This window comes from Ascaphus truei, chromosome 16 (genome assembly GCF_040206685.1).
Source record: "Ascaphus truei isolate aAscTru1 chromosome 16, aAscTru1.hap1, whole genome shotgun sequence".
Classification (NCBI taxonomy): domain Eukaryota; kingdom Metazoa; phylum Chordata; class Amphibia; order Anura; family Ascaphidae; genus Ascaphus; species Ascaphus truei.
Genome location: NC_134498.1, coordinates 47,146,254 through 47,167,233, shown reverse-complemented (window position 1 = coordinate 47,167,233; position 20,980 = coordinate 47,146,254). Strand labels below are relative to the sequence as shown.

The 20,980-nt window shown below is 41.1% G+C and overlaps 1 protein-coding gene across 6 annotated transcripts in view; it reads left to right on the top strand.

Moving 5' to 3' along the window:
- The window catches only part of ACSL4 (acyl-CoA synthetase long chain family member 4), a 29,558-nt gene extending 14,214 nt beyond the window's left edge, over positions 1–15,344 (top strand). For all 6 annotated transcript variants that reach the window (XM_075573457.1, XM_075573458.1, XM_075573454.1 and 3 more), the window contains 10 exons: positions 2,191–2,341; positions 3,749–3,872; positions 7,929–8,000; positions 8,153–8,292; positions 8,502–8,674; positions 9,551–9,625; positions 9,930–10,121; positions 10,213–10,327; positions 11,076–11,233; positions 12,860–15,344. In XM_075573457.1, coding sequence (XP_075429572.1) covers positions 2,191–2,341; positions 3,749–3,872; positions 7,929–8,000; positions 8,153–8,292; positions 8,502–8,674; positions 9,551–9,625; positions 9,930–10,121; positions 10,213–10,327; positions 11,076–11,233; positions 12,860–13,017 — 1,358 coding nt within the window. In that variant the 3' untranslated portion in view covers positions 13,018–15,344. The remainder of the gene's footprint in view (positions 1–2,190; positions 2,342–3,748; positions 3,873–7,928; positions 8,001–8,152; positions 8,293–8,501; positions 8,675–9,550; positions 9,626–9,929; positions 10,122–10,212; positions 10,328–11,075; positions 11,234–12,859) is intronic.
- The last annotated feature ends 5,636 nt before the right edge of the window (positions 15,345–20,980 follow it).

Genomic DNA, 20,980 nt, shown 5'->3' with positions numbered 1-20,980 from the left:
TGAAGGTAGAAGAGGTGTTGGTAAAAGACAGTGGTGAGAGGTAGGCGGAAAACCAAAAGAGATCCTGTGCAGGAGAAGATTGTGATCAACAATATTAAATACACAGGAGAGGTGAAGAGGAATCAGATTGGAGTAGTGTCTTGAAATTTTGGCAATATGAAGGTCTTTAGATACTTGAGTTAGTGCAGTTTCAGTTCAGTATGATGTGTGGAATTCAGATTGGAGAGTCTATGCTATGTTTAAGACATGCACATCTCTAGTTACTGAGGCTCCCTAGACCAAATATTCCAAATATTTATTTAACTATGGTTGACCCCTACTCACACATACATATTAGTCTTATTACGTATTAAACCACTTATATTTGTATCTAAAGCCCTCTCCCACCTTAAACCCTTCTCACTGACTGCCTCACACCTCTGGAATGCCCTTCCCCTCAATATCTGACTAGCACCCTCTCTATCTACCTTTAAGACCCACCTTAAAACAAACCTGCTTAAAGCATATGAGCAGCTCCATGGCTGATGATTTAAACCTCATTCATAAACCTTGGCCCCTTGCAGACGCACTTACCAGAACGCCCTCCTACTGTCTGTACGTTCTTCCTATCAACCAATTAGATTGTAAGCTCTTCGGAGCAGGGGCTCCTTTACCTAAATTTTACGTGTGTGTGTGTGTGTGTGTGTGTGTATCCCCACTGCCATGGGGCAAATGCAGGAGTTGTATACCTCATACTGAGTAGTTGTGACCTGAGGTATTTAGGAACGTCAGAGAGCTTCGGAGATGTCCAGGAACACACAAACCCAGTAAAACAATTAACTGGATATGCTATTAGCCTGCCACGTAAACCAGCGTCAGAATGGCAACACCAATTGCCTGAAGCTGATGGTAATTGAGCATGTCATTAACACTGTAACACAGGGGGACTTTAACAAAAAACTCACAGAAAGGGGCACAAAGGATTTATACATTGAAAACACTGAGCCCATTGGGCTTAAATGAAGGCTTTACCTTCAGCCCTTTTATTTGAGAACCTTTTTATTAACCATAAGAACATCATTTTAAATATTCTGATTCATAATGTAAAGAAAAACAATAATTATAACATTTTATTTGGTTACATCTATATACGTATCGGTATATAAATGTTTTATACACTGAGACGGTCAATAATAAAGTTGTAAATAGTTGTATTATAAGATTCCTGTTGTATCTGCTTTTCTCCTACCGCTACAGTTAAATGAATACTTACAATCACCAATATACTATTAAAATACTTCATTAGAGGTGATTTGCTGGTTACCAAAGTGACCAGCAAGCTTTATAAACACTGGGGAGGCGGGACATGCAACGATTGCCCTTGAAAAAGCTTCAAGCGGGTGTGAAACGCGCATCGGGTTGAGTGGCTGGTTCACAGGGGTCTGTGGGGAACGAGTGAAAGACTCTCTTTACTAAGAAGCACAGCTCAGGAAGCTCTCCTAGCAAAATTTCAGTAACCACGCTCTAGTATAGGATGCAGACAGAGGAGATCTCACTTCTCCTCTGGTTATGTGCCTCAATACTTGGTGATCTAATTCCTCAGTCACACATATTGCTTAAAGCTAGATTGCTAAAGACTAGGGGTCCAGCAGGCAGATTGCTTGACAATGATTGCAATGTAGATGAGCCCACTGACTGTTTTACATTTGATATTACCAAGTCTACGACAGAGGAGAAGCTACTAGTTGGCACCTTACTCTGCTACACCAAGTTAATGCTAAAAGTTCCTGTTAATCAATCGACCAGTTGATTATTGCTCTGGTTTAATAATTAACCCTTTCACTAACCGGCACAAAGGTGTGCGAGTGTGTTTTATTGTTTTAACTATTCTGTTTATATGAAGTGTCATCCAAGATGTTTTTGTTGTGTGTTGTTTTTTTTTTTGTTTAATTTCAACCATTATCACGCCACTTGAGTGCATCTCCCTAAAGTAGGTACTTTTGTTGTGGGTTTTGTGTGTGCGTTTAAGTATAATTGAAAGGTTGGTACACGAAGCTAGAGATTTGATGATTTTAATAGAGCCATAATTACCTTATGTTGGAAGATAACTGATACTAATCCAGGTGAAGTTATTCTACCTGTGGATTCTGGAAGTGTTTGCTCTGAGGCTCACATTGTGATTCATTGCGATGTTTGTTTTTGATCCTCCAGTGAACAACCCTCCAAACAGACCTCTTCCTACAGACCTGGCAGTTGTGATGTATACAAGTGGCTCCACTGGCGCGCCTAAAGGAGTAATGATGATCCACAGTAACCTAATCGCCGGGATGGCAGGCCAGTGTGAAAGAATACCCGGGCTTGGGTAAGTAATACTACATTATAATCTATTATTTACTTTTTGTTTTAATGTTCCTCTCTTGAGGAGAGTCTGTTTGCAGATGTGAACGAATCCTAAATGCAATTAAAAGTTGTAATGTGCAGAATAAGCATGTTATTCCAGGTATTTGCCCAGGTCGGTTGTCTGCCTTTATTTTCTTTCATTTTAATGTTATTCCACGAAAACACGAGGGGGTGATCATGAGGAAAAGCCGCCTGTGCTGGTGCTGAGGTTCTAGGTTTGTTAGACAATCTGTTTATTTGGTTTATTCTAAAATAAAAATGTCTGGCATCAGTCTGCAGTTTTAAAATAGTTCAACACGCTCTTTTTATAATGTTCCTTACATCGAGAAATCATTTGTCAAACGTACATACTGTATGTAGTTTCGTAAAGTCAGGGCTAGAGTTTGGTGGCAAACTTGTAGAAAAAACATGTTAGAAGGGCATTTGTAGAATAAAAATTGTGCTTATAGTATTTATTTGCTTGAACACATTGATACCATGTGTATATCCTGAAAACCAGACCTGTTCAGGATATCCCTGTTTGAGCACAGGAGGCTCAATCAGTCTTCAATTGAGTCACCAGTGCTGATGCAGGGATATCCTGAAAACCTGACCTGTTGGTGGCTCTTGAGGACTGGGACTTAAAACACTGACTGTGTCCCCAACACAGCAAGGACCCTTCAGTTTCTGCTAAAATATTCTGCTTGTGGGGACATGCTTTGATATTTTAATTATCTTCATAGAAGATAAACTTTGCATTTGTATGTAAAAGTACGGTCCAGTCTGTCAAATCCTATAATTTAGCTCCATCTCAATGTGTCGCTGTACAAATGTATTGTGATGATAAAAGCAGTTTAATATAGATTGTACTTTTGAGGTAAATGGTGCGTCTATTTTAACGTTTTAATTTCTGATGACGGCCCAGATTGCGCTGTTGGACCTGTGTTTATTTATAAACTAGACTCGCTTAACATCAGTCCTTATTAATTGGACACTTGTACGATACAAAGGCATGTTTCTGAGGTCTTGAAAGCTAAAGGGGTTAATCATACATTACACAAATGTTTTGCGCTATGAATAATCCTTGGATATCAAGTGTAGAAGTGTGGCTATAAATAAATGAGATTAACATTTCCTTAGTGCTTTGGAGAACCTCTCCTGTATTTATTATACCACGTTGTGGATGTTTTTGACGTGTGTGTCCTGAAGGGAATAAGTGTATGTCTGACTGCATTGTGCTAGATACTGGCACTGGTGGGGCATCAGGTTTTTTTTTTTTTTCCTTTACTTACCATCCCTTGTGTCCAACTTTGTTTTTGTACAGCAATGTGTTGAGAAATAATGTACCGCAAAAAGCATTTAACACCGTACATTTTGCTATTTCTTATAGCCCGAAGGATACTTATATTGGCTACTTACCATTAGCACATGTGCTAGAGATGACCGCAGAGATATCATGTTTAACATACGGGTGCAGGATTGGATATTCATCTCCATTAACACTGTCAGATCAGGTAAGATGTGTGCAAGTGGAATTCTGTATTGTCAGTGATGTACTGGTGCAGCGCATATATACCAATTTCTTGGTAAGCAGTCTGAAGTAAAGACAACTTGTTACATTATCCTGTTTAGCATATACATTGTCAGCCGGCAAGAACGACCCATTTGGGCCCACCGAGTCTGCCCATTTTGCGACCTGCGGTGAATACCCTGTTGGCTTTCCTATTTCAGAACATGGACATTTTAAAAGGCACACCTCAGAAATGGACTATCATGGACATGTAGGATACAGTTGGGTTTTTTGTTTTTCTCTCCAACCTTGCAAATGCAAGGCTTGTATTTCCGTAAGCAAACACGTATTTTTATATATACATCTGCCTGGTCGTCCCCTGCTTTTGGAGGACGTAAAGCAGAATGTAAAACATGATAAAGGGATGAAAGGTTGCATATTTTCCAGCACAAGTTTGGTCTCGCCCAATCAGCATGTTATTGCGTAAACAATTTAGGTGTCATTACTCCGCCTAAATCGTTGCAAAAATTGTAATGGAAAAGAACAGATGGGGGGGGGGGGGGGAGGTGGAGGCGGCATCGAAATACTGCTGGCAAAATAAAGAATTCTTGTTCTGATGTGTTTGCATCAGGTGTGGTTGACTTAGTTTAGGGACAGTAATAAGGTGTTCACAAGTCTGAAAAGGTTTGCAAAAAAATGTAGGAATATTAGTGCAGATGTCTATCACCTTTGTTAAAGATGTACTTCTTTCAAAAGTGTGTTTAAAAAAACCCACATGAATTCAAATCCCAATCACATATATGTGCCTTGTTAGTACGTAGCAATATAACTTCTGAATGAAAACTGCATCCAATTTATATAGAAAAACAAAGAACGATTCCAGTGCTCCTACGAATTAGGCTAAAATAAAATAGTGATCTCATGAATAAGGGTTATTTCGTTAAACCCTTTGGCCAAAGCGTTATAAGCCCGCAGCCAACGTCAAGGCATAACCGAATTTGCAAGTACCTACACTGAATATATGTAATTATTGTCCCATGGACTAGTGAAAATGTGTGAGAGCCCTGAAGGGGTTAAATAAAGCATATACTTATTGTGAGTAGTGCAATTAAAAGCTGGCTAAAGCCAGTATCATAGTTACCTTACTATAGAGGTAAACTGTGGGTGCACAAATTCCCTGGTGTGAATATAATAAAACTTACATTTCTTTCCTTCTGCCAGCCTTATACATTCACCTACTCTTGGAGGGTGATGTGCAGACTGACACTGAAGTCTGATATACCTGTACTATTTGGAAAAAATGGAGGTGTATGTCTCCTCCCTTCAGGAAAGAGCACCTACCATTTCTCCAATTAGTACAGGTATATCCCACTTCAGTAGTCCATGGGATAATAATTACATATATTCAGTGTAGGTACTGTACCTGCAAATTTGGTTATGCCTTGACGTTGGCTGCAGGCTTATAACGCTTTGGCCAAAGAGTTTAAATAAATAACCCTTACATCACTATTTTATTTTAGCCTAATTGGTAGGATCACAGGAATCGTTCTTTTTGTTTTTCTATATGTAGGGCCTATCTTTTTACCAGCAGCAAACTTCTATAGGGAGGAGCGCGGTAATATGTAAAGTCATCCAATTTATATAACCTCGAAAAACCGACACCAATCTAGATTGCTATTAAATAAGCATTGAAATACTCAGAAATGTGATAGATGGCTACAAAAACATTTCTAATAAAGTAGCGGATACATACTATATACTGTACGCGATATAGTGTGTATTAATGAAAGGTGCATGTCATGGGTTGTGGAACGTTCTGCTCAAGTCATAAATTTGTTTAAATTGGCCACGTTTTAAATATTACACATTTCCTCCAGAAATGTCACAAATGTGTTCTCTAAATGAATCACCTGTCTAACATTTCATGGTCTCGGATTAAAAAACAAACCATTGCTGATGGAGCTCCAAGTTTTTGCGTTATCAGGCTGTGCATCCTTTAATGAGTACGAGATTTTTTTTTTGTGGGGAAAAAACAAACTTGTTCGTTTTGAACTATTTAAAACCAGAGACAGAACATGAAACACAGACAGAGCTCAGTGCACATCCAGTGAAACTTATACACGGTACAGTGCCTAAATATATATGTATAGATATCTATTAAATAAAATGGTCTTTTAGTTTAACATTTTGGCCAAAGTGTTGTAAGCCCCTGAGCCACTACACGGCAGACCACATCTCAAGGGTCCCTAACACTAATATAAATTCTTAATAACCTGTGTATTACCAGGAAGAATGATTTATAATAAATCTGTCAAAATTAGTTGCAATACTTTGGCCAAAATGTTAAACTAAAAGACCATTTTATTTAATAGATATCTATACATATATATTTAGGCACTGTACCGTGTATAAGTTTCACTGGATGTGCACTGAGCTCTGTCTGTGTTTCGTGTTCTGTCTCTGGTTTTAAATATATATTGCCATGCTCAGTAGCACTCCTCTGTGACACTTATATGCTTATATATATGTTGTGGTTAATTTGGGGGTTTAATATGAGCTTGCAGGTGTCCTGTATGTTTTACAATCGTTTTGAACTATGACACAATTTCATTGGTCTGTGTGGTGTAAATGGAATCCATTACAATTGGCTGCGAACATCGGATATGCTGTGAACATTTTTCTTAGCGTTTCTGGCACAGTTCAAAGCAACTTGCAGCCAATCATGTTGTTGTCGGTACAGTCTGATTTGTATGACTGCACTCTGTGGGAGCAGGTTGACTAAACTCAACTGAACTGCATGATCTTACAACCTACTGTCTTCAAGCGGATCATTGTTCTTGGACATGGTTAGCCCAGACATTGGCAAGTATTTTTGCTACAAGGCAGAGCGCCAAAATTACTCTGCAGAAAAATTCTAGTCGTTGACTAGTGCTCTGAATAAAGAAATAGTCATTTTATTATGTGCAGCGCTAAACGACCTCAGAAACGTTGCCGTTTGTCCCATACAGTATGGTGGTTTCCAGGAAGTATCGGGTATTGTGCAAGCCAGGAAAAGGAAGGCTATAAATATTTAAAAAATACTTTGATGGCTCCAGGCTCTTACTCAAATGACGCATTTAAACAGGAGTTCTCGGAGGTGTTTTGTCTGGACCATATTTGGTTAATTAGCAGGTTTTTTTTTTTAGGTTACCCTGTATTTGGGGGCACATGGATAACATCCTCTGGCAAATAAATTGCGGTGGAGCCCTCGCTGAAGTTTTCAAAGATGTGGTTCCATTTCTGTGCTTACAGCATGGAACAGTTCAGACGTGTGTGTGTGTGTGTGTGTGTGTGTGTGTGTGTGTGTGTGTGTATATATATATCTTTATTTATGTAGCGCCATCCATGTGCATATCGCTTCACAGTGGTAATGCACAGCATAAGTAGTCACATCACATGTTTCTAAACTGTACGTTCTTAATATTTAGTTTTTGTGTGAGGAGTGTCTGTGGTAACCCTGTGCCTTTTTGAATTGGGTAAACCATATCTATATATCTCTCTCTCTATCTATCTCTCTCTCTATCTCATATTATTTATATATATATATATATATATATATATATATATATATATATATTCAGGAACAAGTGCCTGAAAACCTTTACAAATAAGGATAAAGAGAAAATGTATAATCCTATTGATTCATGGATTAAGACAGTATTGTGCTGCCGTCCTCTGCCTCGGCCTGCAGGGGAAACGCTCCACCGGCCGCTCATCGGATGCATCCCTGTGCTGCCAGGAGGCGGTGGTAGTGATTCTCCTCCCTGAGCCTGGCACAGAGGAAAGAGGCTGATCTCCAGGCAGCATGGGTTACACCGGCTGCGTGACCCACGTGTTTTAGGCGTGTGGAAGGGGTGAGGGAGATCTGATGAGCATGGGTGCCCCAGAGATTGGTTGATAACCACTGGGTTAAGGTTTTACTCGGTTTATCCTATAGTTTCTTTATTTAGTGTTCTATTCATTTGTTTTCTCAGAAAAGCAACGATCTATCAAGTACAGTAACATATTTTTGTGTCTCCAGTCTAGTAAAATTAAGAAGGGAAGCAAAGGCGATTGTAGTGTCCTGAAGCCTACACTGATGGCTGCTGTGCCTGTAAGTGTGACCGTCCGTGCGTCTGACCAACCGTGTGTGTGTGACCGACCCGGCCTTCTGTGTGACCGACTCGACTGACCGACCGTGTGTTTGGGTGAGTGCGCGTGTAAGCTGGTCTTTTAATGTCTACCGTTACATTTTTTTTTTTGCAGGAAATCATGGATCGAATTTATAAGAATGTCATGAGCAAAGTGCAAGAAATGAATGTGTTTCAGAGGACGCTGTTTAAGCTTGGCTATGACTACAAACTGGAGCAGATAAAGAAGGGATACGATGCCCCCCTCTGTAACGTGTACGTACTGATTGCCTTCTCTTTGTGTCTGTCCCTGATTGCTATCCCATCTGCTGCTACGCGTGCTCCAGCATTTCATTGTAGGGATTAAATCTGTGTATATAATTAGATTTGATGCGTTATTTATAAACTGAGCTCTAATATATTTGGATTTAAACATTCCAAGTCATTTAAAGCATTATTTTGATGTATTTAATTTTTTCCTTCAGGTTACTATTTAAAAAAGTGAAAGCTTTGTTGGGCGGTAACGTGCGCATGATGCTGTGCGGCGGTGCGCCGCTCTCGCCTCAGACGCAGAGGTTTATGAACATCTGTTTCTGCTGTCCTGTCGGGCAAGGTTATGGATTAACTGAAACATGTGGTGCGGGTACCATTACTGAAGGTAAGCACTACCTGGGTATTAACCCCTTAATGCGTTGTTTGGCAGCCAGGGAAGTTTTGCAGAATTCTCCATAAATCGTGTTTGATTTCCTAACAATCAATGCAGTTACTGAAAGACGCAACTGTGACGCAACTGTGAGCTTTTGACTCAAATGTGTGTATTCTAAATCCGACTGTCCTATGTTTAAGTCTCACACAGTTCGTCACCATATACTGTATGTGTGTAAGGAAGAAACGGTGAAACAAACATTCAACTTGTATCCGAGTTGCTTAGAAAATAGGACTATAAACTGGATATAGTACAGCCAAATGCTAGCCCCGTATTGACTGACTGGATTGTCCACAAAAATGTATTTGAAAGCAATTCAACGTTCCTTTGAACCTCCCCAACTTGCTTATAATCTCGACCGTATTTGTGTAATGACTTTAGGAAAATAAATTGCGGCTTTAAATACGGTGTTTTGGAATAAGTCCCATGCCCCACCTTCCTGTTACTAAGTGGCCAGGAGAGAGGCTGTGCTGAAATGAGTGTGCCTAGCCAGCAACCAACCTCGGTGATAAGACCCAAAAGGTCAAAACAGCTGTCTGTGGCTAGGGTTACTGGCTCTTGAACCCAGGCAATGCTGAAAACCTGTTTAATGTGGCAGTCATAAGTTCATAGGGGACCATGTTAAAATGGATGAGAAGTAGTGACCCTGCGCTCATTTGCACGACATTACCCAGAATCCCTGGCTGCAGAGGAAGCACTGTTTGCTATGCGATAATGGGGAAAGACCGTTCCAGAGCTGTCTGAGACATGTGACTGCACCACTAGTGGTATTTTTATTTACCATCTCTTAAAGGGAACCTAACTGTGTATTTTCTCTCTGCCTTTCAGTTTGTGATTACAGTACTGGCAGAGTCGGGGCTCCTCTTACTTGCTGTGAGATTAAACTGAGAGACTGGCAAGAAGGTGAGTCTGTCCATGAAGTTAACTCTTCACATCATAAGTTTCCATCGCGTCCTCACAGCTGCACATTCTACAATGACAGAAATAAACATTCTGTACTAATCCTAGCGACGTCTTGGTAACTAATTGACGTGGTATTACCTTTCAAAAGGGGAGGGGGGTGGGGAAATATACTCCCCCAAAAGGAATTGCAGTGGATATTTTAATTGGATAGTGTATTCCCGAAAGGAGTGAATGAGACATTGAAGTGTTCCTATAAAAGGATATATTTCTAACCCTATAATGCGTTTTTGCCATTGTGTTTTAGGTGGCTATACGAATGAGGACAAGCCGCACCCACGGGGAGAGCTGATCATTGGGGGGCAAAATGTGTCCGTAGGATATTTTAAAAATGACGTGAAAAGCATGGAGGATTTCTATGTGGATGAGAATGGGCAGCGATGGTTTTGTACTGGGGATATTGGAGAGTTTCACTCAGATGGTTGTTTGCAGATAATAGGTAGGCCACACGCTGCCTTCTTTGCCCACAGGGTGCCAAATACCGGACTCTTCCGCAGTTACTAACTTTTTAAATTCTTCTTGCTCTGCAGACCGTAAGAAGGACTTGGTGAAGTTACAAGCGGGTGAATACGTCTCGCTGGGTAAAGTGGAGGCCGCACTGAAAAACTGCCCACTTATCGACAACATCTGTGCTTATGCCAACAGGTAGAGATGAGATCTTTTCTACGTAGCAAAATCTGCCGTTCTGAGAATAAAAATAAAATACCGCTCGGGGTTTAATTTTTCCAGCTTCACTGCCTGTAGGTTTCCCCCCTCACCCCTCTCTCGGTAACTGTTGAAGGGGTTAACGCTATGACCCAGATTTGCTAGATGGTCCCCCTTTAAAGAGGCAATCGAAACCTTTTTAGTTTTTAAACACAGGATTGAAGTAGGTGGGTCTCCGGAGCTGGACCCCATTCATTTTGGCTCCCAGGACCCCCTGAGCCACCTGTGTTGAAGCACGGATGTCTTTAAAACCTGACCTGTTTGTGGCCCTTGGACTAGAGTTGGCCACCCTTGCTGTAAATGGTTTAAAAAAAAAAAAGGGGGGAGACTTAAGAGGACACAAGTGGAATTAAAATGCCCCCTAGTGGTGGTTATTTCTGGTAGTCGGATCTAAACATTGTATAATAAACCTTTACCCAGGAGTGCCTACTACCTACAGTATCACTGACTGAGGCTACCTGCTCTTATTGCCTAGTTACCTGGCAGTGTTTTTTGTTTGGAGTGATAATAATATGGCGTTTCAGTAACGCATGCTAATATCCCTTCTTGTGTTGTCCTGGACGCTTACATATCTTAACATTGTGTGTACTCGTTGCTACGATTTTTAAAGGCTGCCCACTCCTTTAAATTAGAGGTGCTACCTTGGCAATGTACTGTAGTGTCTAATCTTCCACGTATCCTGTTTCAGTTACCAGTCTTATGTGATCAGCTTGGTGGTTCCTAATCAGAAGAAGCTGACTGGCTTAGCACAGCAGAAAGGGATCGAAGGAACTTGGGAGGAGATCTGTAACAATACCACAATGGAGGGTGAAGTGTTGAAGGAGATTAAGGAGGTAGCAGGCTCATGTAAGTGACAGCTTCTTGGTACACAATCGCATTCTATATTCTTCTATAGAATCAACCGCATGCGAGCCATAATTCAAACTTTCTGGCAGACTTCCCCAACCTGTTAATACTTCCAGACATTACAGGCGGTCCTCGGTTATCCAACGGAACCCGCTCTGGAAGTAGCGCTGGATAGTGACACCGCTGTAACGGGAGTCCCATGTTAATCAGTGGCGGTGAGCGCTGGATAACGCATTCCGGCGTCGAGAAACGGCCCTTACGGTTGCATTGTAAAGCGTTGGATATGCCATTCGTTGTAAAGTGAAACGTTGGATAACGAGGACTACCTGTAGAATGAAGAGTTTCTGCAATTTGATTATACATGCAAACAAAAAACAAAAAAACTGTTTCATTCCAACCCAATGCTCTGCATTAAAGCCTGCAATTCAAAAATGTGATCAATACTTCAATTCTCATTTATGGAAGCAGGGCTTCCCTGCTCCAGTCCTCAAGAACCCCACGCCCCCCCCTTCCCAACAGGTCAGGTTGTAAGGCTATCCCTACTTCAGCACAGTGGCTCCCTTGCTGAAGCTGTAATATCCTTAAAATCTGACCTGTTTGGGGACTGGAGTTGAGAACCCCTGTCTTAAAGGATAAATTCTGCGTGGGGTCCCCAGAGCAGAACGTGTTAATTTAAACCCCGGGGGGGACCCCCTGCTTCCTGATATACTTACTGGGGAAGGTGTGGCCGCTATTGTCCCTCCCAGTCTCCTACGTCACACTGGCCTATGGGAAGCCACAACCGAGTCCGTCGCAGCTTCCTATTGGCCCGTGTCACACGGGGGATTTAAACCTCCATGAAGAACCGGTGGCACTTTCTCTGGTAAGGATCTTGGAACGCGCGGGGTCCTCCGGTGCTGAAATAGCCTTCAATGTACAGAGTATATTTGTGGTTGCTGCCATCTAGTGGCTGGAATAGTCTCCAATTATTGTAAATAGTAACAAATGAGGGAGAGTGAGTAAGGGGTATGATACCTTGTATTGGACCAACAAGTAGTTATGTTGCAAGCTTGGAACCTCTCAGGGTCCTTCATCGGGTAGCACCTGCTCCAATAAAAGGCATCACACTACCTACTCCCTCTCCGTCCTTGTGTTAATCTCCGGAGGGGACCGACACGGCTCCCCACCCTGCTTTGCAGATTATTGTAAATCAATCAGGCTGGCATTTTCCCTTCTCTGCGTCATCCCTGTACTTAATAATAAGGGGCCTCAGGCATCTGCAAATAGCTCTGTGCTGAAAGTGGAAGGTAAAGAGTTCTGCCACATTTTGGGGGGCCTTTTTACTCTGTTTAACAGCCGTAGGCCCATCGCATTGACTTACAAATGTGCTCAGAGAAACAGATAACCTCGAAATCAGAGGTGGGCCAACTCCAGTGAAGAGCTATCAACAGGTCAGGTTTTCGGGATCTACCTGATTTTCAGCACAGCTGGCTCAATCAGTGGCTGTCTAAGCCACCTGTGCTGAAGCAGGGATATCCTGAAAACCTGGCCTGTTGGTAGCCCTTGAGAACTGGAGTTGGCCGCCCCTGCTGTAAAAAGCAATGAGCGCTCGTGCTGTTTTCTTACTTGCTGCTCTTTGTTTAACAGTGAAACTAGAACGGTTTGAAATACCCATCAAGGTGCGGCTAAGTCCTGACCCCTGGACGCCTGAAACTGGACTAGTAACCGATGCATTCAAACTGAAGCGGAAAGAACTGAAGAACCATTATCTCACCGATATTGAGAGAATGTATGGCGGCAAGTAGGATCTGGAGCCAAAAATTGGATGTTTTTTTTATTTTTATTTTTTTTCCTTTTTGCTCACAAAGGAGGGACAACTTTCTACAGATTGTTTATACAATGTCTATTTTGAGAAGTTCTGACAATGCATGTTTGTGCAGTTAAATTTGAAGAAATGTAATTATTTTTTGGGGGGTTGTGTACTCCAATCTAAAACCACTGGTAGAAACCAGCCTGAAATCTGAATAATGCAGTGTTTGAAGATTTTCTGTCTTTTTTTTTATTATTATTTTTTTTTATATATATCAAAAATACTATTTATTATTATTAACAAATAGTCTTCTTAATCCATCACAAAAGATGAAGGCAAACAAAATTTAGGCTAAAGAATTAGTTAGGTTTAACCACTTGAACCAAAACGGTAGCGGCAGGCCCTTGCGTTTGTGTGTGTCTGTGTGTGTCTGTGTGTGTCTGTGTGTGTCTGTGTGTGTCTGTGTGTGTCTGTGTTTATTACTTTACTGATGCGATTAAAATAGTATTTTGCGTCAGTATTGGCTTACATTACATTTTGTAATTCATTGGGTAAATTATTATTTTTCAGTTTGTGTTCTTTTTCCTCTGTTCACAACGTTATTTGTATTGTATTTTTCCACGAAAGTTATTGAACTAAAGATGGTTTGTTTTCTGACCTCTTGCACATCCTTCCAAATCGAGCATTCTCTGTGTTCCTCGCCACGCGCAATGTCCTGCTGACACTATAATGAGCTTCAGTCCTCTAGGAGAAGAGAAAAGGCATTTCAGTGTATAAAGAAGCAAACAGAAAAGCACAAGTATTTCTACGTGAGGCTCACACGGACATAGAACACAGTGTTACCTGATCGTGCAATGGTTGTATTGTCTGTTTATTTTGCTAATACTTCTGCTGTAATGACGGAGGAAGTTATATCATTGTGCAAATCACCGCTGAAGAATTTTGCCTCGGGCGTGTGTTGGTTTGTTCAGTTAATTTTTTTTTCCAATTTTTTTTTTTTTTTAAATGCGTCTTGTATAAGTGATTATTTGAACAAAAATATCCGAAGTTGGAAGCAGTCATGTCTTAAAGTGACGTGGGGTGTTAGGCCGTTATAACATCAAATCATTCCAGGTTTCTTCTCTGTGTACATTAAATTCGAGATGTTTATCCGAGATAATCCGCAGGCAGACAGACCTGCTGCAGTGCTGGATGCAGACAAACCTTTTTTACTGGTCTGTGGAGTATCTTTAATAAAATGTGGTTTAAAAATAATTTGGAACTATTTGAGTAGTTTATATTAGAGGGTAGATTCTTGAATCCGATGTACTTTGCACTTCTTACTATGAATCGCTAACGGTATTGAAATGGGCTGTACAGTTGGGAGCCAGCCACAGAACACTTTCTTTTTACGATCTTAAACTATTTATTAGGGAGAAAAACAGGTTATTTTAAAGACTATTTAAATCATATGTATAGGATGACACAGAAGACAAATGTATTGTCACTGTAAAGAATTTTTTTTGTGTGTGTGTACTTGTTTGAACTGCTCAGTTTGTTACTGAAAATAATTGGACATGTTTTCATGTTCTTATTTAGCCAGTATTCAGCTGGGATATTTGGTCAGTTTTTTGTTTTTTTTTCCAACCTTGTACCTCATCCTATGTAATTTGGCACTTAAATTGGATGAACATATTGTATAATAGAATCAACCTTGGGCCTTACTTATAACTTTAAAAAAATATATGTATATCTTTAGTAACTATAATTTTTTTTTTTTTAAGTGAGAAAAGTGCATGCAAACTTTTGAGTGGGTATACATCCTCTTCCAAACACCTAAAATCATAAAGACAGAGGCACTAAAGTATATATTAAAAAAAAAAAAAAAAAGCTAGCCAATATCCCTTTGCTGGACATGCTGCTTGTATATGAATTTATCACTGTCACACAAGGGACCACAGTTTAATTTAAAGGTTTTTATGGTTGTGTATTTCTCTGAACATATCAAGCTGAGTCTCTTTGCTAAAGTTTTTGTTAATTTATTTGTGTAAGTTTTGGCTTGAATTTCAGATTTCCAGTACTGAAAGAACCGCTGTGAAACCGGTCACTGATGTAGTAAAATCAGTGATTACCTTTTTGTAATGTTTCTGCAGCTTGTATTGTTTTCTTATTACTGTATTTTTTTTTTCATATGACATTTACACGCACTGCCTTTGTATGTCTTCAATGTCTAGCTCCTTTTCTGATTGGTTCAGAATTACAGTAATACTGTACCTCCATTGAAGACTGTTCAGGAACTTTGTTTCAATGAGAATGAATAAAATGGTTACATTTGGTTACAAAGCAGAGTTATGCGTCTATTTTTGTATTGTGTCAAATTTGTGAATTATTACCATTTTTTAAAAATTATTATATATTTTTTTTTACCTAGGTGCAATCTATAAAAATGGTAGTAAAACAGAAAATTATCCTTTTATGTTGTGTTCATATACCAGCTTTTATAGTTTTGGGAGGAATTTTATATCAAAACAATTCCTCCCTAAACCTGTGAGAAAACCGCATCGAATTATTATAAAATCTATTTCTAAGGTGGTTTTCCTTTTCTTCCCCTGTTCAAATCCTTGTTTCGATGCATTGCACCATCTTGTCCTTTATCTGAGCTGTGCAAGTAGCGATTTGCATTCAGAGGAATACAAAAAGTTGGGTAAGGGCCAGCCCGATTTCTGCCAAACATTTATTTGTACGTTTCCTGCCTGTTGACATAATAGGATTAAAGCAAATTTGTACTCACACCCGACCAAGATTAAGAGAATACTTAGCCAGAGGCAAAATACCAGTTCTGCTTCCCTAGCCTATTCCACCCTTTTACCTCCAACTTGTTCACCATATCGTATGTAATGAAACACATTACCAACATGTTATACAGAAAAACATAGAACACAGGCGTGTTAGTGTACAATGGGATTTCTACTTGCTTCTAGAAATAATGTGTATGAGACGCCACGTTGAGAGAGAGAGGTTCCCCCAAACCTTATCGACCTCTTGTAGTTTCCAATGATGTCACCCTGAGGTGGAATTAGGGAGAGTGAGCAGGACGGTCAGTTGGGTGTGCGATGGCATCAGACGGCGGGGGTGGGGCTCATTACAGATGTCAGACTCGGAAGTCAGTTACAACTTCCCGTGTCTGAGCCCCCTTTCTCTCACCGCCCCCATGCTCCACATGTAGGTTTTTGGGACGGAGGATTGTTTTTCACACAGTTGGTGGAACTTGCCCAGGGAACAGAAATACCTACTCCCCCCTCCCTCTGTCACCTAACATTTGCGGGACATGCCAAGACCATGCTGCCCGTTTAAATGAATGCATTTGTTGATTTATACGGCAGTGGTTTCAAACTTTTGGTTAAGGAACTCATTCATATTGTGATGTTGACTCAGTGATGCAGGTGTTCACAAATCAACAATGAGGCTGTCCCTACACAAAGCTGGGCTGTATGGATGGGTGGCAAGAAAGAATCCCTTCAAGACATGTGGGGAAAGGTTTTGCAGTCAGATGAGACAAATTGAACTTTTTAGTCATAATTCCAAGTGTTGTGTCTGGTGCAAGCCCAACACTGCACATCATCTAGTCAACACCATCCTAACTCAAGCATGTTAGTGGCAGCATCATATTACGGGGATCGCCGTCTGCAGCTGGTACTGTGCAGATTTTCGGGATAGAGGGGAAGAATCGATGGTGCCAACTGCAGGCGAATACCTTGAGGAAAAGGTGTTTCAGTCAGCCAAGACTCAAACTGGGGAGGAAATTAACATTTCAGCAGGACAAGGGCCTGAAGCACAAAGCCAGTCACAGTGGAGGGCTTGTACAAGAAGATCATTTATATTATTGAGTGGCCTGTCTTGAATCCAATTGAGCATTATGGCGAGACTTGAAGATTGCCGTCTATCCCCAACAAACTTCTCAGAACTGGTCCCCTGAAGAATGGGCAAAAATGTCACTATCCTACAGTGCAAAGCTAGGAGAGTCCGATCCAAAAAGACTCATGGTAGAGTCACCTTTTGCAGCAATTCCTGCTAAGTACTGACTTAAGGGGCTGAATACTTATACAACCAGTAAATTTAATTTTGTACATTTTCCTTTGCAGACACTTAACCGCCTCATGTGTTTTCCGTTTAACCACTACAGCTGTGTAGCTTAGAATAAAAAGTTTTTGAAAAACTGTGGATACATTATTTGTAATGCAACAAAATGTGCCATTGGTAGGTGTAAATATTTGTGCAAACCACTGTATATTTGTATTATACAGTGAGTATATTTGGATCACACTGCGTATATGACCGTACCGTAGAGAAGATAACTCCTTTCCTTGGATCACTTGGAAACGTAAAATTCAATTAAAGAACCACTTGTGGGTTAACCCTTTGCTGCCAGGGATGCCTGCATTACATTGGTCAACAACAGATTGCTTTGCAAAATGGCAGTCGAGGATTACAAAAAATGTTTTACAAGCTACACACTGAAGTGAGGAGCACCTCTCAAGTTACTGAACCAGGGCAGTGTTGTAAACCTGAGGGTAATCTGTTACTTCACTCCAGCATGTGGCTGGGAGCTTGAGCCTTCTCTGTACTCCATGCTGCCAACAGTGCGGCCAATCTGCTCTGGGCATGTAGAGCTTCATTCCTCCCTGAATCTGCCCGTGCCCAAGAAGCCCAGGCAAAGTGTGTCTGCCTCTGTCCTGCTAACTGTACAGGCAGTCCTTTGGTCATCCAACAGAACCCGTTCTGGAAGTAGCGTTGGATAGTGAAACCGTTGTAAAGCGAGTCCCATGTTAATCAGTGGCGGTGAGCATCGAATAACGCATTCCGACGTTGGAAAATGGCCCATAGGGTGGCATTGTAAAGCATTGGATATGCCATTCATTGTAAAGTGAAACGTTGGCTAGCGAGGACTACCTGTATTGTCGTAGCCTTACTGGACACGGCAACTATCACTGCCCTTGTGAGCTGCAAGGGTCCTGCAGTGCCCCATGGTGTATGTGAGGGGGGACTCTACATTGGGTGATTGTGAGGCTCACCCCCTGCTTCCCACGCTTCATGGGCAGGCTGTCGGACCCCTAGACCAGGTGTCCTCAACACCCCTCCCCCCCCAGGTTTTCAGGATATCCCAGCTTCAGCAGGTGGCTCAATCAGTCCCTACTTCAGCACAGATGGCCAAATCCTGAATCTCTGAGTCATCTGTGCTAAAGCGGGGATATCCTGAAAACCTGACCAGTTGAGGACTGAAGTTGAACACGCCTGCTTTAGACCTCCACCAGTCCTAGGCTGGTGCCTAGTTTACCTATTTGGTAATCAGGCCCGAGTCACACTTCCAAAACGAGCACTAGGGTGTTGCGCGAGTTGACAATTGTGCGCTCTGCGTGCAGTTTCAAAAGCGAAACTTTGGAAGAGGTTAATCTGTGATAATAAAACCACACATTAATTACTGCGGGCACAGTAAATGTCAGACTTTATCAATCCTCTGTCAGAGAAGCAAGATTACCGACTTCTTGGCAACGCTGGAAAACACAAAACGTGTCATTTGTGCAACAACGTGAAAATTCAGCGCTTCAGTTGCACTACAACAAAATAATCAACATTTTGTACCTAAACGTTTTTTTTTTTTTTTTTTAATTCTCCATGCCGTAGAACTCCATGTGTATCCAAGGGGGTTCTTCATTTAAACTGTGATAGTGCCAGTCGGGATACTAACACACCGAAACTGCCATTGATGTCTGTGGGGGTTTCCCTGCACTTAGGCCCCAATCAGCATTATCAGTACAATGAATAACCCCCACCGTGTAGTTTTTTAATTTATTTTTAATTCTTTATTTATTAACTACTTTTTTATAACAGCGAACATACAACTCAAAATAATACACTACAAAACCATACAATACAACATAAAAATTATATTATACATATGTATATGCATAGATTATTGAATAACAAATACAGACAGTCATCAACAGAATAAAAATAAATAAAAATATTCGTTTGGTAAAAAATATAAAAAACAAGTCAGTCCCGTACTTGATAAACCTATTTTATCCCTTTTGTTCCCATCTTGGCAGATGATTCCTCTCTCCTATCGTTATATATGGGAGTCGCTCCAGCACATAACCTCCCATATTCTCGATCACCATTGTCCCATAGTGGGTGCATCCAGTTTTTTCCAGTTGGCAGCGATAGTGCATCTCGCTGCATTCAGCATATGTATTAACAGCGATTTCCTAATTCTATACCCCTTGATCCCTTCCCTATTTAGCAATAAAATACTTGGAATTCTAATCTTAGTGATATTAAAAATCTGCTCCACTATCCTATCCCAAAAACACTTTATTTTCTTACACTTCCACCAGATATGAAGTATTGTACCCACTTCTCCACACCCTCTCCAGCACTTATCAGATGTACCTGGATAACATTCGTTCAATCTTTGTGGTGTATTATACCACCTATACATTATTTTATATGCATTTTCCAGTATATTTGTTGACACCAAGGAGGAGTCGGCATTATTCCACATTTGTATCCATTTGGGTACAGAGAATTCCCTACCCAACTCCTTTTCCCAAGCTAATACAAATCCTGGCTTAGATTCAGCTTTGATTTCTAGTATTGCTCTATAGATATACGGTATATTGTGCCCCCTTGCACCCAACATTACCAGCCCTGTTTCAAAAGAGTTCAACCTCCTCAACGTGTTTTTAAAAAAAAAAAAAAAATTATATTCATATAGTGAAAAATTTGCATATATTGCCATCTATCCATATCTCTAGAATCCACAGTGTACTTTTTAACAGTAACATGTGTACAAATCAAATTCAGCGGGAGATGGGGTAATCGGTTTGATATTTTCTTGCTGCTCCAGCAGTATTGGTAATCTATTTACTTGTATGCTTGAACATATTCTACAAAGATAGGAACAGCACAAACAAGACGCTCATTTCCTGGAATGTAAAAAAGAAACCCTTCAGCAGTGCGAAAGCGCCTCTCTATTTGGGAGAAACCCACAATCAGATTTGTTTCAACCTGCTATCTCTGGATGAACAATTCCCCTGAACTGCCCTCGGGAGGAGAGGGGGTTACTAGAAAATGGTCTGTTTTGTAACGGCTGTGTAAAAAAGGCTTGTGTGAGCCAACTGAAACACGCCTCTGCAATGCAGAATCGCCTGGCAAATAAGTGTGTGACTGCAGCAGGAGGGAGAGTTGGGTCACATAAGTCATTTTATTTCAAGGCAATTTAGGCAGTGCCTTAAAACTGCAATCCCATGTACCAGCCAAAAAAACACCCTTTGGTAAACAATGTAATCATTTCTTTGTCTTAAACCAGGGGTGTGCAAACTTTTTAGTCTGTGCCTCCCTGCCTGCTCTCCCCCCTTGCTCATGTGCAACCACCCCCACCCCCTTACCTTGTCTCTGACGTCATGTGACCCTGCGGCGTCATTTCACGCTGTGTTACCATGGAGCAAGAAGCCGCCGGAGATCAGGTAAGGGAACTTCCAGAGGCCTTGCGCGTGAACCCCAGGCATTTAATTTAGGGGAAGATCGCAGGGCCTCTAAGCGCCGTGCCCTCCTCACACCCCCCCCCCCAGAAAATCTCCTGTCCCTCAGTTTCCGCACCCCTGTCTTGACTGTTAAAAGCACAGGTCTGGCTTACTTTGTTTAGCTGCAAATAAATGTCTTTGGGGGGCCCTCTAATTGGGGGAGTATTTGCCAAGCAAATGTTTTTGCTACCTCTAGCCCCCCTGTGCAAACTCTGGTTCAACACAGTGATATCATACACAAGGGAGCAGCCAGATGAAATCCGAGTTGCTCTTGGCTTAACATATTTACAAACTAACGGGGGAAAAAAGGATTACTTTTAGGTGTCATATTTCCACTGAGCCACTGATTGAGTCACCTATGCTGAAGCAGGGATATCATGAAAACCTGACCTGTTG